Here is a 17,923-nt window from a genome sequence, read left to right on the forward strand (position 1 = left end):
TCAGTTCAGAATGAATCTACTGAGTTTTCTGGGTCCTGGAGGTGGGGCTCTGGTTCTTGGTGCTGTTAACATAGTCCAGCATCTGTTGAGGGCTGTTCTCTCTGGTCTTCGCTCACCAGTAGGAAAGATCTCGGAGGTGCTATCCTGGCATCCTGAGCACACCCCTGCTTCCCATCTGGCCCCACCTGCTTCCCTGCTGCTCAGATGGGTGGGCTCCTGATGCTGCCGCACTGTCACCTGGAATGCCTGGCTGCCCAGGGAAACCACATGGCCACGTTATCCGTTCCTGTGCCTTGTGGGGTGCAGGGAACCCCAAGGGCCTCCCCTGACTCTCCCCAGGAAAGAGCACAAGAATCCCTCTCTTCTAGGATTTCTCAATGATGTGGAGTTCCCATAAGCTTTCTGCACACCCAGTCCCAGGAGGGGTCTGGTGTGTGAGGATGAGGGGGTGGGAGGGACAGAGTTCAGGACCTTCTCGTGTACTTAACATGTCTTAACTCTTTGGTTGTCTGCCTCTCCCAATTTGGGGAAATTTTGTTAGTGTCTGGGATCTTGGGGCTTAGGCTTTGGTGACTGAAAAGCCAATAATTGGCTCCTTTGTGCTTTTTATTCATTTATTTTTATTATTATTTTTTTTTTTGCGGTACACGGGCCTCTCACTGCTGTGGCCTCTCCCGTTGTGGAGCACAGGCTCCGGACGCGCAGGCTCAGCGGCCATGGCTCACGGGCCCAGCCGCTCTGCGGCATGTGGGATCTTCCCAGACCGAGGCATGAACCCTCATCCCCTGCATTGGCAGGTGGACTCTCAACCACTGCGCCACCAGGGAAGCCCCCTTTGTGCTTTTTAGATGTTCTCTCGAGAAAACAAACGAAAATCATTCTGGCTTAGTAAATGGGGAGGAAGTGCACAGAATAGGGTAGAGTTCAAGCCAAAGAACCAGTGCCTCTGGGCCAGGCAGGCCTAAAAGCTTGGCCACCTTCATCCCCCCACCCCACACCCCTTGGATATCTGCGCCTACCAGATACAAAATGAATTTCACGCCATAACTTTCCATCAGAGGGAGTATGAGCTCTGGGATTTGACAGGCATGAATTGAATCTAGGCTCTATACCTCTTGGCTGACTAAGCAAGTTCCTTAATATATTGATTAGTCAAAGTTCAACAAAGTAAAGCAGAAACCAAATTTCAAGCAGAGAAGAATCAGTACAGGAGAACTTGGAAGGGCAGAGGAACAGGTTCTATGCTGAGTCTCCAAGCCACACTGCAGAACTGGTTTGCCGGGGCAGTTGTTATTCAAGAAGATGGGGGGTCAGGAAGCTAACATAAGAATTATTGACTCCAGGAAGACGGTACCTTAGTTGACCTTTAGGGATCAGGAAGTTGCCTTCACTGCAATTACTGGCTCCAGAGCCATGGTGCACCTGCTAAATCTGTACATACAGAAGATGAATACCCTGTGTCTAGTCTCTCAATGCCCTGGAAGCTAGCAACTGGAAAACAAGATGCTGCCACAGCAAAACCATGATCCTGCTTGCCAGCAGAAACAACAGAAGCACAGCTCTTTCTTCACTTCCACTTTTCAAATATCTTACAAGGGCATCTGTTTGGCAGAGCTTAAATTGTATCCACATTTAGCGGCAAGGGAGTCTGGGAGAGATTGTGTTCAACTGTCCTGCCTTCACAGTAGAGGACGCACGAATCCAACTAGCCAACCTCAGTTGACAGAATACGTAACTTCTCTGAGCCTCCAATCTGTGAATTAGGAATAATATCTATTTTTTACAGGGTTCTTGTGAGGATTAAATTAGATTTTTTTATGTAAAGATCCTGGTAGCTCTCTTGCCTTAGGACTTCACTGCAGATCTTTCATGAATGTAATACTTTAAACACACACAGACACACTCATACATACCCACGAGAATTTTTTTCTTTTTTTGGTTGCTCTGTGTCTTAGTTGCGGCAGGCAGGCTCCTTAGTTGCGGCTGGCAGGTTCCTTAGTTGTGGCATGCAAACTCTTACTTGAGGCGTGCATGTGGTATCTAGCTCCCTGACCAGGGATTGAACCCGTGTCCCCTGCTTTGGGAGGCGGATTCTTAACCACTGTGCCACCAGGGAAGTCCCAATTTTTTAAAACTTAAAAATAAAACAAAGACCACGGTTAAACTTCCTGATTTCACTGGTCTCTGTTTCTGTTAGAAATACTTTAATTTTTTTTAAGGTTTTATTTGTTACAGGTATTCATGGCATCAATGAGATAAATTTTGATTTTTTAAAAAAACAACAACTGCAGAACATAAGCATAATGCCAAGTGACAATGAGAGCCATTTGCTCGGCACTAGATTAAATCGAGAGCTGTCCCTCCCCCTCGGTTATCAGTGTGGAGCATATGGAAATATGCTAAGGTATGGATGAATTTTGACTCAAATCTCAAACCTCAACTGAAAAACTGATCTGCATCTGACTGGATATTTCAAATGGCTGCATTCCCAAATAGGTCAATGTCAATGCCACTCACAACCATCTCCATGCCAGGAAAGAATGGTAGAACGTTTAAAAGGCATTTTATATGAGCAAATGGGGGACTTTTCATCCTTTGGAACATATTTTTATATAAGATAGTGAACCAGCATTAGACTTAGTTCTGAAGTTTTAGAAAAGATTCTAGAATTATTGAAACAATTGTGACATGTAGGATAGATGTAGCGAGTTTCCAACGGGCCTTTGGTTTATGGGTTAGAGCTGAGGAGCCCTGACTTACTTATAAACTTACTGAAATCCTATTTGATTTTGAGGTCTGATTTTATAAAATTTAATAATGATCCCAATGAACTCTATAGGTCAAATTATCTTAGAGTGTGATTCAAGGGGTGGGGATTAAACGATTTCACTGCATTGGAAGACTTTTGTTATAAAAGTCTTGGGAAGAGTAGGACTCTGAAGGCAGATAACCTGGATTCCAACCCCAGCTGATTCTCTTCCAAGTTACTTAATGTCTCTGGGCTTCAGACTTCGTACCTGTAAAATGAGGATAATAATAAAGATGAGGAGGAGGAAGGTGAGATGATGGCAATGTGATGATGATAGACAGAGAAATAGCATACATCAAGTGATTATTTTGTGCAGGCTTTATCAGGAGACTTTACGTGTACTAACTCATTTCATCTTCAAGAAAACCCTTTGAGGTAGATTTAAATAAGGTAATGTGCGTAAAGCGATTATCATAGTCTTTGCCAGTAGGAAACCCTCAATAAATGTCTGCTATTATTACTATTATGATTGGGTTGTCATGAAGAAAAAATGAGACATTTGTGGGGTTCTTTTGTTGTTGTGGTTCTTTTATTTTTTTTAAGTTTCCTTTTGTTTTTTCACAACTCACACACACACACTGTATTTTATTTTTACAAGAGATAAATAAACTGACACCAAGCATTGTAAATGGATGACCACAACAAAAGCAATGATGATTGCAATTACCAAACACGAAACACACTGACGCTATGTCATAATATTGACATTCAGTCCAGTAATCCACCACTGTAACAGCTTCTTTACTTTGCAGTGAAAATTGATTTGTATATTTTTGCCTCTGAGTCCTTGTGGGATTTTTTTTTTATTCAAACAGAAAGTCACAGAAATTATAATCATCCTCAACAGTTCACTCAGTCCCATGTAATTAATTTTTTTTTCATCTTGATCTTTTGTTAGCACTTTTACGAATTCATCAGTTTTCCATTAGAGTTGTGAAAATGCTTATTCATTCACTTCAGCAGTATAGTCGGTTACCAGAAACCTGTACTTGTCAGAGTCTTTTCCATGAATTCCTTGAAGATGAAACCCTTTTGTAGGAACATTTTTGTGAAAGCGTCAGAGTACACCCAGAACTGTCTCTAAATGACAAACGACTTAAAAATGACCACAGTTAAAGATTTGATGAAAGTTCATAATAATGCAATTGACAAGGAAATTTAGTTATTTCTGAGATATACATTTTAAAGTAATAACTAGAATTATGACTTATAATATTATACCAGAACATATAAGATTTTTAGAAATTTCATGTGATATCTGAAACATTTATATTAACATATTTCCATATAAATAACCCAAAGAAAGTTTAGTATTAGTTGTTTTTTGTTTGTTTGTTTGTTTTTTTATACTGAAGGTTCTTATTAGTCATCAATTTTATACACATCAGTGTATACATGTCTGTCCCAATCGCCCAATTCAGCATACCACCATCCCCACCCCACTGTGGTTTTCCTCTCTTGGTGTCCATACGTTTGTTCTCTACATCTGTGTCTCAACTTCTGCCCTGCAAACCAGTTCATCTGTACCATTTTTCTAGGTTCCACATACATGCCTTAATATACGATATTTGTTTTTCTCTTTCTGATTTACTTCACTCTGTATGACAGTCTCTATATCGATCCACGTCTCAACAAATGACTCAATTTCGTTCCTTTTTATGGCTGAGTAATATTCCATTGTATATATGTACCACCTCTTCTTTATCCATTCGTCTGTCAATGGGCATTTAGGTTGCTTCCATGACCTGGCTATTATAAATAGTGCTGCAATGAACATTGGGGTGCATGTGTCTTTTTGAATTATGGTTTTCTCTGGGTATATGCCCAGTAGTGGGATTGCTGGATCATATGGTAATTCTATTTTTAGTTTTTTAAGGAACCTCCATACTGTTCTCCATAGTGGCTGTATCAATTTACATTCCCACCAACAGTGCAAGAGGGATCCCTCTTCTCCACACCCTCTCCAGCATTTGTTGTTTGCAGATTTTGTGGTGATGGCCATTCTGACTGGAGTGAGGTGATACCTCATTGTAGCATTTCTCTAATAATTAGTGATGTTGAGCAGCTTTTCATGTGCCTCTTGGCCATCTGTATGTCTTCTTTGGAGAAATGTCTATTTAGGTCTTCTGCCCATTTTTGGATTGGGTTGTTTGTTTCTTTAATATTGAGCTGCATGAGCTGTTTGTATATTTTGGAGATTAATCCTTTGTCCGTTGATTCATTTGTGAATAGAGACATTGTTTTTAAAACCTCCAGCTCTGTACCTGGCACACCTTGAGTGCTCATAAAACATTCGCTATTGTTGTTTTGTTGATGAATTCCTATTATTTTATCATCGTTATTCTTCTCTTCATCCAGCCCCCTTAATTTGGATCATACACTATTTTCAAAACTATCTCTCTTCCTATTAGTTAACTAATTAAGCCTCTAGCTGCTGGGAGTTTGAATTAATTAATTCAATTTTTTTCAGTAAATATTATTAAGTACCAACTATATGCCAGCCGCTATTCTAAGCCTACGCGATACAGTGGTGAACAAAACAAAATTCCTGCTCTCACTTTCACCATTTTAAAGCAAAGTAGGAAAACAGTTTACATAATTGAGCTAAAATAGAAAAAAAGAGAAACCAGTAAAACAAACAAACAAAAAAGATTAAAAATACAAAAGCAATAAAATGGTATCTAAAAGAACAAATAGAAAAAGGAAACGATAGAAGGGTGATTTCCAATGAATAAAAGTTGATATATCAAATAAATACAGAGCAATGATATAAGACAAACTGAAGACAATAGAAATTAGATTTAAATAAGAAAAAATATTTAAACTAAATATATAAGCAATATATAAATAGGAAAGTAGTGACTAGAGGCCACTAGTCAGTATAAGCCTCCAGCTCCTGGGAGTTTGCCTACCTGGGAGTTTAAACAGCTGTTAAGGGCCTGAAAAGCCCAACCCCTGCAGATGTTACCCTTGCCCTCAGTCTCCCAAGGATACCCAGTAGGGGTGAGGGTGTCCACGGATTTTTGCTTTCAACTCCTTTAGACAACTTCGTCACTTGAACATTTTGTCAAAGCAATGAGTACATGTCATTCAAAAGTCAAACGGTAGAAAATCCCCTGCACAACCATTTCTGCCCCAAGTCCTGTTCCCCAGAGGCAACCACTGATAACCACTAGTGGTTTTGTGTTTTTGTGTTTTGCATTTTGTTGTTTGATCATTTGGATAGGCTTTATTTCCACAGAACCATCTCCCCTCCTTACAAACACAGAATTAAAGATATAGAGAAGGCATACAATTTTTAAAATAATATTCCTTTATTATGCTTTTCATATCCATGGAATTAGTAGTAATGGCTCTCTTTTATTTCTGATACTAGTAATTTGTGTCTTCTCTCTTTTTCTTGGTTAGCCTTGCTAGATATTTTTCAATTTTATTGATCTTTTCGGAGAACCAGCTTTGGTTTCATTGATTTTCTCTGTTGTATTCCTATTTTCTTTCTTTTTTTTTTTTTGTGGTACGTGGGCTTCTCACTGTCGTGGCCTCTCCCGTTGCGGAGCACAGGCTCCGGATGCGCAGGCTCAGCGGCCATGGCTCACGGGCCCAGCCACTCCGCGGCATGTGGGATCTTCCCGGACCGGGGCACGAACCCGTGTCCCCTGCATCGGCAGGCGGACTCTCAACCACTGCGCCACCAGGGAAGCCCTGTATTCCTATTTTCAATTTCACTGATCCTGCTCTAACTTTTATTACTTCTCCTCTTCAGCTTACTTTGGATTTAATTTGCTCTCTTTTCTAGTTTCCTAAGGTGGAAGTTTAGATTATTGGATTTTATGTATTTCTTTTCTAATGTATTCAGTTAATGCTATGAATTTTTCCTCTGAGTACTGCTTTTGCTACATCCCACAAATTTTGATGAGTTGTATTTTCATTTTCATTTAGTTCATTTCTACGTTTTTCCTTTGATAGCCACCTCCATATTTTAGATGTACTTTATGTGTAGCATTTCAGAAACACTTTGTTACTGAAACAGGTAGGACTAAGTGTAAGACATATCATATTTCTATATTTCTGTAATCAAATTTAATCTTTCCCAGGCTCATAATCCCCCTGGCTGGTGAGAAATTCCACTTGGGATATATTTGGGGATGCTCTTTTCCCCAGGAACATGCACAAATCTCAGGGGTCTTACACAGGGGGGAATATTTTGGTATTAGTTGATATGCTCCTTGTTCACCTTTGAATTGATCCCTTGAGAGTGGACAACTCAGCCACCTTTTGACATGGGTATTTTACCTCACGGTTTCCAAGGTCATGTTATTAGTATCTTCCTGTCCTCATCTCAGAGCTATCCCATTAGAGATTTGTCACCTCTCTAGAGGCTCTTTATGGGTGCTGGTCCAATACTCAGAGAACCTGTGAGACTCATCCCATTCTCAGGCTCTGGTGAAGTTCCCCAAACCTTTTTCCAGCTAAGCTGCCTCTGCTCCCCCAACTCTAAAAGCATTGACCTCCGCCTCCATCATCTTTGATATGATGCAGTGTAACCCTTTCAATGAGGGGTTGAAAACAAAAGCCCTATCCGAGAGTTATCTTTATCTAGAGGTAAACAACTTCAGCTTTTGTCTTAGCAAGTGAGCATAAAAAGATGGCTACCCTCTTGGGATGGGATAGAAAAGCACAAGACAACAAAACAGCACCCCCAAACCCCAAAACAATAGGACCAAGTATAAATCACACATGAGTCACTTGATAAATCATCCTTTACATTAAAATTCCTAAAATTGTTGAAAAATACACATTTATGGACTCAGACAAACTGGGGAAAATAATGATTCTCAGTTATGGGCTGGACAGTTTCCACTGGAGACTCTTTATTTCATTTATCCTTATAGTGGCTCCTTGAGATAGTATTATCATCTCCTTTTTCCAAATAAAAATACCAACACTCAGAAATTCGCCCAGATCTCACAGCTATGAAAGAATGCAGTAGAACTGGTACTCAAATCTGCAGGACTCTTTTGTTTGTTTGTTTGTTTTGCGGTACATGGGCCTCTCACTGTTGTGGCCTCTCCCGTTGCAGAGCAACAGGCTCTGGACGCGCAGGTTCAGCGGCCATGGCTCACGGGCGCAGCCGCTCTGCGGCACGTGGAATCTTCCCGGACCGGGGCACGAACCCGTGCCCCCTGCATCGGCAGGCGGACTCTCTACCACTGCGCCACCAGGGAAGCCCAGACTATGTTATTTTAATGAACTTTTATTTCACAGTTTTTTTTTTTTTTTTTTCCAGAGGGAGTATAGAAGTTTTACGAATGCCCTTTGACTACTAGGTTGTTTGTTGATTTGCCTACTTTGGAGTGACATTAGGCAACTTCCAAAAGTAATTCAAAGTCAGTTCTTTTTAAACCTATTTAAGAAAAAAAAATTAGAAATTATAGTGATAAAAGTAAGTGTTGGAAAATCAGGGAGACATTTTTTTGTGGCTCCCTAACAGATAAAGGGGGAAAAAAACCTTAAAAGCAACATTAACAAGAACTAAATAGTCAAGAATAATTTTTATCGACTGCATCTCAAAAGTTTGAGAGTTTGCTTTTTCAAAAACAACGACCTAAAACAGCTCCTGCCAGGCGATCAGGAGTCTATTACTGAGTTCTAAAAAAATCAGCAAACAACTCAAAGAGAGGAATTGAGCTCCTAAAGCCTAAGAAACTGTGTGATGGAGACCAAAGCTTACCTGGCTCAGTATTGGCAGCTCTTCTGTCTAGTTTGTGCTACTTTGCAGTTTTCTACCAGTGAGACAGAGGTGGAGCAGACATCTGGAGTGGGGAGGGAGAACAGGATGTTTCTGAAGAAGCTTTGGAGATAGGGATGAAACTGTGGAGCACTTCACCTGCAAAATGGGATTTGGGGAGATTCATGTCAAAAGACAATTTTTAGGAATGTAATCTCCTAACTAGAAGGACAGCATAATATAGTGGTTAAGAGCATAGAGTATGGGGCTTCCCTGGTGGCGCAGTGGTTGAGAGTCCGCCTGCCGATGCAGGGGACGCGGGTTCGTGCCCCGGTCCGGGGGGGTCCCGCGTGCCGCGGAGCGGCTGGGCCCCTGAGCCATGGCCGCTGGGCTTGCGCGTCCGGAGCCTGTGCTCCGCAACGGGAGGGGCCGCGGCGGTGAGAGGCCCGCGTACCGCAAAAAAAAAAAAAAAAGAGCATAGAGTATGGAACTGAGCCTATCAGCGTTCAAATCTGAGCTCTACCATTTACTATCTGTAGGACCTTGAGCAAATTACTTAATTTCTGTGTAACTCAGTCTCCTTACCTATAAGAGAGAGATAAGACTAGGTCTACCTCATAGGATTGTTATTAATGTTAAGTGAAACGCCATATGCAAAGTGTTTAAAAGCGCCTGCTACAGAATAAGTCCTGTACAAGTCGGTGGTGGAGTCCTTTTTATTCTATGGTCTGCTGAGGCAGAACTAAAAGCTGACTTTCTTTAGGCCATATTGGATGTTAAGATAACTAATTCCTCAGTCCTATGTGTCTGTTGCTGTTTAAAAAGTCAGGAGACCCTTAGAGGTTGAAACATCAACCAATATTTTATTGATTTCAAAGTAATGTGTGGCCTGCTGTCAGTCCCTGGAGTCCAGTATGTGCATGTGTGTCTGTGTGGGCGCGTATGTATGCATGAGTTGGGAGTAGGGTATGGTATGGGTTCTATCTGTATAAAGAAGCAGAAAAGCAGGATGTCCAATATTCTGCGTAACTGAGGGATCCATTTTACCATCCTATAGCTTATTCGCCTGCCACCCCAGGAAGCCCCCTAGCGCTACACACTCCCCTGAGGGCAATGCCAGCCCTGTCTATTCATCTTCATTTACGGGGAGCCTCTGTTCCTCAGTGAATTTCCTTTCCATTCATTTTCATATGACTTTTCTGATATGGGCATTGTTGAATATGCACAAGATAGAGGCAGAGGTATGTGTACGGATTGATTTGCATAAGTATAAATACAGTATATGTAGCCTTATTTAAATGATAGAATGATAACATTGTGTTGCCACCTCAGAGTGAAAGCTAATTAATTCAGCTATTGAGATGATAATGATTCCTTTCTCAGTTAATACCAGAGCAAAAAAACCCTGCAGAATTGTCCTAGCACTGTTCCTTTGACTCATCCTGGAATAAGGAATTTTATTTCAATTCATTATTGAGCTATCAATATCTATCATGGTTTTAGAGGGAATTGTGCCTTGGAGGGGCTGAAAATTAGTGGGAAGATTGACTCAAGTAAGCTAAAGTGGTCATTGAGATCAATCATTTGGTATCAGGAAAAAGTTCTTTTTTTCTTTTCTTTTCTTTCTTTCTTTTTTTGTCTGTAGTTTCTTTTGAATTGCACGATGTGGTGTTTGCACTCCCAATATCAACACTGATCTGAAGCACAGTCTTTTTTTAGACTCTATGTGGTTGGATTTGACATTTAGGAAAATGGTAATACCATTCCTACTGAAAGTTACACCAGCTCACAAATTCAAAAGCAAGTCTATGACTTTTTTAACCTTGACATCTCTAACTTTTTCTTCAGCTTGTTTTCATATTGAGTTAGTTATCAAGTCCTGAATGTTCCTCTGTTTCCTGCCCCCCCACTCCCCGCCCCATATAGGTCAGGCATCAGTCACCCTCTGGCCATAACAGCCTCTTGCCTCCAGTCTCCGATCTCCCTGTCCCACCTTTCTTGACCTTGCCCCAAGGAGTCTTCCCAACACGCAGGTTAGGTTAGACCCTCCCCTGCCAAAACCCTTTAAAGGCTTCTCTCTCTCTCTACTTGATATAAAGATTCAACTTCTTTGCTTGGAATTCAACGGCATTTAACCATATTCTGTCCCACTACATGCCCTTATCCAGCTCCCACTAATTCTCCCCACACTCTACCCTCCCATCAAGATGAATTATCTACCCTTCCTTGGAATTTCCATAACTCCGTGCATTTGCTCATTTCCCCATTTCAAAATCCTACTTATTCTCTAAGGTCCAGCTCAAATTCTACTTCCTTCATGAGGTCTTCTGTGATTCCCCCTACTTGGAATTAATCAGGGCCATTCCCAGCCCATATAATGCCTTTTCCTCAAGACACTAGACTTTTAGCTGATGGGAACTTGTCATATTATACTTATTTTACTAGGACAATTTTTATTGCCTTCTGCTTGGAAAATTGTCATAACAAATGTGCAGATCTCCAAGTCTATGATGGAATTGCTATCTCCCTTTAATGTGGCACGTCCTTCACAAGCATTTAGTGTGGCCATGAAATGATCACTTTTTCATCTACCTTCCAATAATGTATTACTTAATTAGCTATCCTGTCACTCTGCATTTTTATTGTGTTGTGATTTTACTGCTTTGTCTTCCCCCTAAGTTGGAAGCTCTGAGGGACAAGGAATGTTTTCTTCATCTTGGTGTCTCCCTTGCATTCTCTGATGCAGCTTTCAGATAGTAGGTATTTAAGATTAAGTTATTCTACTCGCTTGTGATGCAAGGGGGGCAATTATAACATAGTGGTTAAGAGCGTGGGCTTTGGTGCATGACTGCCTGGATTTAAATCTTTTTAGTCCAATTATTAACCATGTTATCATGGCCAAAATATTTAACCTCTCTGTACCGTTTTTTTCATCTGTAACATGGGGACACATAATATTATCTTCATCATAAAATTGATATGGAGATTAAATAACTAAATGCAGGTGAAGCGGTTAGAACAACAGAGAGTGGGTGCTTAGTAAATGTCAGCTATTATTCCAACAGGCTGCTAAAATAGGAAGGACACTGCTGTCTCAATCTTGGCAAAGGCGTGAAGACAATAGATGCTACATTCCAAAGTGAGCCCATCTTGCAGTGGGTAGTTAAGAACTAGTTAAATACCTCGCTTACTCTGAGGGTATGAAGTGAGCAGGAGTTGGAAGTTAGAGAGTGATCTTTAAAGCTTTTGGAACATGTGATTAGTGTGCTAGGAATCCCACATTCCCATTGCAAAGGGGTGGGGTGGGGTGTGGCTGTCTGCCCCTGGGGGCCACCGCTGGAAAGTATGGGACTTTTGTGAGAATTAGAAAAGGGTGTCCCCCTTCTCCAGATAAAATCTGTACACTAAGGAGGCCCTGCTGCGCCAGGCCCAATGGAAGGGTCTTCAACAGGATCACTCAAGGAGATTGACATGTATTCCCTGCAGCTGAGGGACACTGAAGATTGGCGTCTGACTTTCACCTGAGAAGTTGAAAGGGCAAGAGGGTGGGTGGCTGACTGCTCATAGGTAGGTGGAAGCAATTTTCTCTGAGTTTGTTGGAGCAGAGAAAACTGGCACGGGGTTGAGTCCATGGAGTGGAGGGACCTCAGAAGAAAGAGGATGCAGGTGAATTGCCGAATTCCAAGAGGCTGAAGAATGAGATGCAAGCCATGGGCTAGAAGAGAGACGTATTTGCCCTCAACAAGGAACTGCAGAGGAAAGTATCCCAGTGATGGGAGGAGTTCTCAAAAGAACCCAAACCAAGGGAGAAAGAGTCAGTTTCCAAAACTTGCTAGATACAAACCAGCTTCTAACAACACCAGGCAAGTAAGCTCTTTCCTGTCACTTCTTCCCCTGCCTCCCCCAGCCCAATCCTTATTCACCACTCCACCTCGACTCCAGAAGTGTCAGGAACCATGGTCATCCAGGTCTATGGGTGGAGGAGGAAGAGTAGAAGCAGAAAGGAGGCCAGGCAGTCCCCTCCCCACCTCCAGGCAGCTGAACTGTAGCGGCTGTAGCTGTGGCTGCATGCTCTCTGGGGAGATGTTTATTTTAAAGCAAGGTTGGCATGTTTATTATTATACCAAGCTGCGTATATTAAGTACTGAATTGAAACCTCAATGCTCACTTCTGAGTCTGACCTCTGTATCCAGAACTGATCATTCAGTCAGCCTCTCTGCCTCAGCACAGCCCAGGAACACGGAATTTCGCTAGTTTGGTTGTTTGCCTCCCTTTGTTCTCAACCAACCCGTAAACTGTAAGAGGGCAGTGATAACTTATTCACCCCTGTACCACCAGCACCTAGAGCTCATTAGTACATAATGGTCTCCCAGTAAAGATACACTAATGAAAGTAATCTATCTTTTAAAACAAACCAAGATTTTTCCAAAGAGAGGCTATAATTCAAATGTGTCTTTATTTTTGAGAAATAAATCATTAACAACAGCAGCCGTCTGGACCGTGCAGCACAGCCAAAAGTACATTTGTCACCGATATGGTCAAGGATGGCCTGAGTGCCCCACGGGGGTTCATGAGAAAAATGCTGTGGCATCTCTCAATCCAGGTGTGTGGTTTGGAGCCTCTTACTTCTTTCTGTTTCTTCCCCAGGTTTCTTCAGGAGAAGCATTACCAAAAATGCCGTGTACAAGTGTAAAAACGGGGGCAACTGTGTGATGGACATGTACATGCGAAGGAAGTGCCAAGAGTGTCGACTAAGGAAATGCAAAGAGATGGGAATGTTGGCTGAATGTATGTATACAGGTATTCGCAACAAGCAATTAAATTCCACTAAAAATCTCTTAAGGAGGCAGATGTCAGGTAACTCACATGATTGGAATTGTACGTCACATATTAAAGCAGAGACTTACTAAGCCGTCTAAGTTCTTGAAAAGGGTAATGAACCACTGAAATTGTCGAAACTGTCATTTAAAGAGCATCTTATGCACCTGAAAGAAACAGCTGTGTTTTGGTGTCCATTGTTGCCATGAATTATACGTGAAGTGAAATGGCATTAACATACAGTCAAAGTAACATGTTTTAATAAGCTACAAAGAATGACAGTCTAAATGTTTCCTCCAAATATGATTTAATATCCTTCTTATTTATTGTTTAATCAGCATAAAAATTCACAGTTGTGGGAAAAATTAAGAATGTTCTATAAGGTGTAACTGCCTCTGAATTGTCTAAATAGAGTTTTAAACCTAGTCATTTTATTAAGACTCCTTTTTCTCTTAGTGCAGCTTTGAACCAATTTGTATAGGTTTACACAGGAAATTACTCCGAGTTTTAATATAATTCGGTCCTTCAATCAGATAAAGAGACACTGTATTAACTGCTGGCTTTGTGAGAAACCATAATCTTCATCAAAATTTGGAATGCATGCTCGTACATAACATATTAATTTTTCATTCTGCAAATTCTACAGACCACTCAGATTCTGAGATATGTCCTATTCCTGCTCAAAACACAATTAAACAAACAAACATCACCAAGGGGATGATAACACTCAGAGAGGGAATGCCACATGAAATAAAAGCCTTTGGAAGGTGACTCCAGTTCTATTGTTCCCCAACTGCAGGCAACTGGGATGGACCCAAAGAAATAACGCGTGCAGGAGGGGGGTAAAAATAGGTCAGTGTAAATAATCCAGCTCTGGATGGATGAAAATTTTATAGTGCCCGATCACAATCTCTTCTTAGCGTATATGAAACAAGAGACTGCGGTAGGGGCTGTGGCTGGAATCCAATCTTGCAGTGGAAACACTTACTTCGATCCTGGGTAGTTCATGTTCCTCATCACTTAAATATGAACCTGTTCCAGCAAAGTCCTGAGGACATTTTTCATGACTCTACCTACAAGAGTCTATAATGTTATTTATGAAAACACACACTTATCTAGTAACAGATATAAGAGCTTTTGTATGATCCTATAAAGTAAATGTCCTGGACAAAGAAACTCTTGGAACTTCGTTTCATTAACATTGAGAGAATAAGGAAGTTAAATAGGAACATGGGAGGTTGTTCTTCATTATTTTACTAGTTCTGTTTAAGTGTAAATTTATGGTGATATTGTATGATTATTCAAAAGAAAATTTCAAAGTCCCCTGGAGATATTTTCATCTGTAACTATATTCTTAATAATTTATACAGTTCCGAAAATTAACAGGACTTTAAAATTTTTCCCTAAAGGATGTTGACATCATTTTACTCAACACATTTACTTTTGTGTTTAATGTGAAATTGGATCTACTTCTTACAGTACAGTTATGTAAACATCGATGGAAAACAATATTAATCCTATGTTTTGAAACACTAGCTTTCAAGGCCCCCTAGGCCAGGAAGAGGGTGAGTGTCATTCACCTTTTTTATTGAGTACCTTACATTTGTACAATGCTCTGGTGTTACAAATTCTTTGCAGAAAGCTCATTTTAAAAAATGACCTAATGATATTTAATCTACAGATAACTCTGTGGGTTAAATATTATTCTCATTTTACCAAGGAAGAAACTGAGGCTCACAGGAGATACATTTCTTGTTCAAGACCAAGTCTTAAACTGTCAGTAGGGCCAGAATTAGCTCTGTGCTAAATGGCAAAGGAGACCTTTTGAGCTGACCACACCTCAGCTGCCTTGGGACCACACACCCAACAGGACTTTCCTTGGATGGCGAAGACTCTCTGTTTATGTTTTCAGGCTTGTTAACTGACATTCAGTGTAAATCTAAAAGACTGAGGAAAAACGTGAAGCAGCACGCAGATCAGACCATTAATGAAGACGGTGAAGGACGTGACTTGCGACAAGTGACCTCGACAACTAAGTCATGCAGGGTAATGACGGGCCAGCGTGTCCACCATAGCCGGCGGCCACTGAGCTTCTAGGATGTTGTGACTTGGGTGGGGAGCTTTCACACCAGGGCCACAGCCACAAGCAGAATTTCATTTCGAGTGTGCATCAAGAGCTTTTTAGTCAAGAGAGTGATACATGCTTCCATGTAAAAATTCAAAGGATAGCAGTTACATAAACATGGATGAAGTAAAATCAGTGAAATTTCTCCATCTCCCTGATCCTATTCTCCTCCTGCTTCCCAGAGGTAACCGGTGGGAATGGTTTGGGCTTTAAAACAAGTGTCGATGACATTTCTTTCCCTGTCAGTGAGAAGGGAGGCTGAGACTGGAAAGGATGTGGACTCAATAGGGGTCTGTGGATTAGTCCTTATCGAGGGGTAAAACAAGGTGAATACACGTCTGTGGGTCAATAGAGAAAGGCCCTTCTCCCTGAGGTCACAAATTACTCAAGAAATCCTTTGAGTGACTCAGGACAAAATAGAGGAACAGCATCTTGGATGCTTAGCCAAACATGTTGTGATAGTTCACAGCACATTTGGAGGAATTTTAATTTGCCATTAGTTGCAAAACCTATAATCCATGATTGATTAAGTCACACTCTTCTCAATATTTATTATACTACTGACAAAGAACATTTCATCCAAGTTTAGTTTTGCAAATATGTTATTTTGTGTTCATTTCAGAAAAAATAATTTTATGTAAAAAGTACAGTTGACCTTTGAACAACTTGTGGGTATATTTAGGGATGTCCACCCTCGGGCAGTCGAAAATCCACATATAATTTCACAGTCCGGCCCTCCCGTAACCTCAGTTCTGCCCCTGTGAATTCAACCAACCACAGATTCTGTAGTGCAGTAGAACATATTTAGTAAAAGAAATCTGTGTATAAGTGGACCCATGCAGTTCAAACCTTGTGTTGTTCAAGGGTCAGCTGTATTACTTTGTCATAGTGCTTCACCAATAACACTTTGGTAAAGGAAGCAACAAGTCGACACTATTATTCACACTCATCAAAAGATGCTAATCAGGGGGAAAGAGGTGTTTGTGGTCTGAATTGTCCAGATTGATGACTTACTACTTTGGGGGTTGGCAACAGCTCTGTAAAGGGCCAGATATTTTAGGCCTGGCCACATGGTCTCTATGAGAACTACTCAACTCTTGCTATGGTAGTAGGCCTGATAGGCTTCATATCCTGCTTAGTATTTATTCACAAGAAATACATGAAAGGAATATTTTGTTATCCCTGTTTTATAGATAGGAAAATTACCCACTTGGGACAAATTTAGTGAAATGTGATGTGGCTTGCCCAATGAACTAGAGAAAGCAGTTACACATTATAACAGAGTGCATGCACAGTTTCTGCCAGATTTAGGGCTTTTTTCAACAATTTCTGCTAGTGGTTTACTCCAGATGAGAGTACACAAGGGAAACATGCCTTATAACCAGCTTCCCTGACACCTTTCATTTTTTTGCCAGTGTAGGAGAAAACTGAACTCACCCCAGATCAACAGAATCTTCTTCATTATATTATGGATTCATACAGCAAGCAGAGGATGCCTCAGGAAATAACAAATAAAATTGTATGTACAATATCTGAGGATACATGGGTTTAAAGTTAATATTTTCTGGAGCTCTTACTACCTTGGGGGTCAAATTTATATATGAATATGTTAGTTAAAATGATTAGGGCTTAGAGTTTAAGTTGTACATTTAAACTTTTTGTAGCATTAAACAAAGAGTAAGAAGTCTCATACCTAGCTTGGTAATAGTAATTGTTCTCCAAGGATCTGAAAAATTTGAGCTGGGTCTTAAAAGTTATTATCTAAATATGGTTCTATAGTGTAACAATATTATATGGATTTCTCCTTCTATCTACTTATCATTTGCTTTTTTCTTAAAATTTAGTTAAAAGAAGAATTCAGTGCAGAAGAAAATTTTCTCATTTTAACTGAAATGGCTACCAGTCATGTACAGATTCTCGTAGAATTCACAAAAAAACTTCCAGGTATTTTTACATGTAGTTACTTTTCTACTACACTGTACAATATTCTTGTGACATTGAGAGGCAGGTCTGTTCATCGTAAAAAGGGAATAATGCCACATCTGCTTTATAACTTTTTATTTATTTACTTATTTTTAAAATTCTATTTATTTAATTTTTGGCTGCGTGGGGTCTTTGTTACTGTGCGCGGGCTTTCTCTAGCTGTGGTGGTCCTGGGCTACTCTTCCGTGCGGTGCACGGGCTTCTCATTGCAGTGGCTTCTTTTGTTGCGGAGCAAGGGCTCTAGGCACGTGGGCTTCAGTAGTTGTGGTTGGCGGGCTCAGTAGTTGTGGCGCACAGGTTTAGTTGCTCTGTGGCATGTGGGATCTTCCCGGACCAGGGCTTGAACCCGTGTCTCCTGCATTGGCAGGCGGATTCTTAACCACTGCGCCACCAGGGAAGTCCCCCACATCTGCTTTAAATTAATGTGTCTAATTACTATAGACATGAAATATTAGAGCCA

General features: G+C 40.8%; 1 protein-coding gene across 4 annotated transcripts in view; it reads left to right on the forward strand.

Moving 5' to 3' along the window:
• The window catches only part of NR1H4 (nuclear receptor subfamily 1 group H member 4), a 67,637-nt gene that overhangs the window by 34,547 nt on the left and 15,167 nt on the right, over positions 1-17,923 (forward strand). For 2 of the 4 annotated variants that reach the window (XM_033427651.2, XM_012532904.3), the window contains 4 exons: positions 13,185-13,337; positions 15,268-15,401; positions 16,901-16,999; positions 17,325-17,424. In XM_033427651.2, coding sequence (XP_033283542.1) covers positions 13,185-13,337; positions 15,268-15,401; positions 16,901-16,999; positions 17,325-17,424 — 486 coding nt within the window. The remainder of the gene's footprint in view (positions 1-13,184; positions 13,338-15,267; positions 15,402-16,900; positions 17,000-17,324; positions 17,425-17,923) is intronic. The other 2 variants (XM_033427652.2, XM_004269484.3) reach the window with 1 other exon arrangement.

Source organism: Orcinus orca, chromosome 11, assembly GCF_937001465.1.
Source record: "Orcinus orca chromosome 11, mOrcOrc1.1, whole genome shotgun sequence".
NCBI classification, from domain to species: Eukaryota; Metazoa; Chordata; class Mammalia; order Artiodactyla; family Delphinidae; genus Orcinus; species Orcinus orca.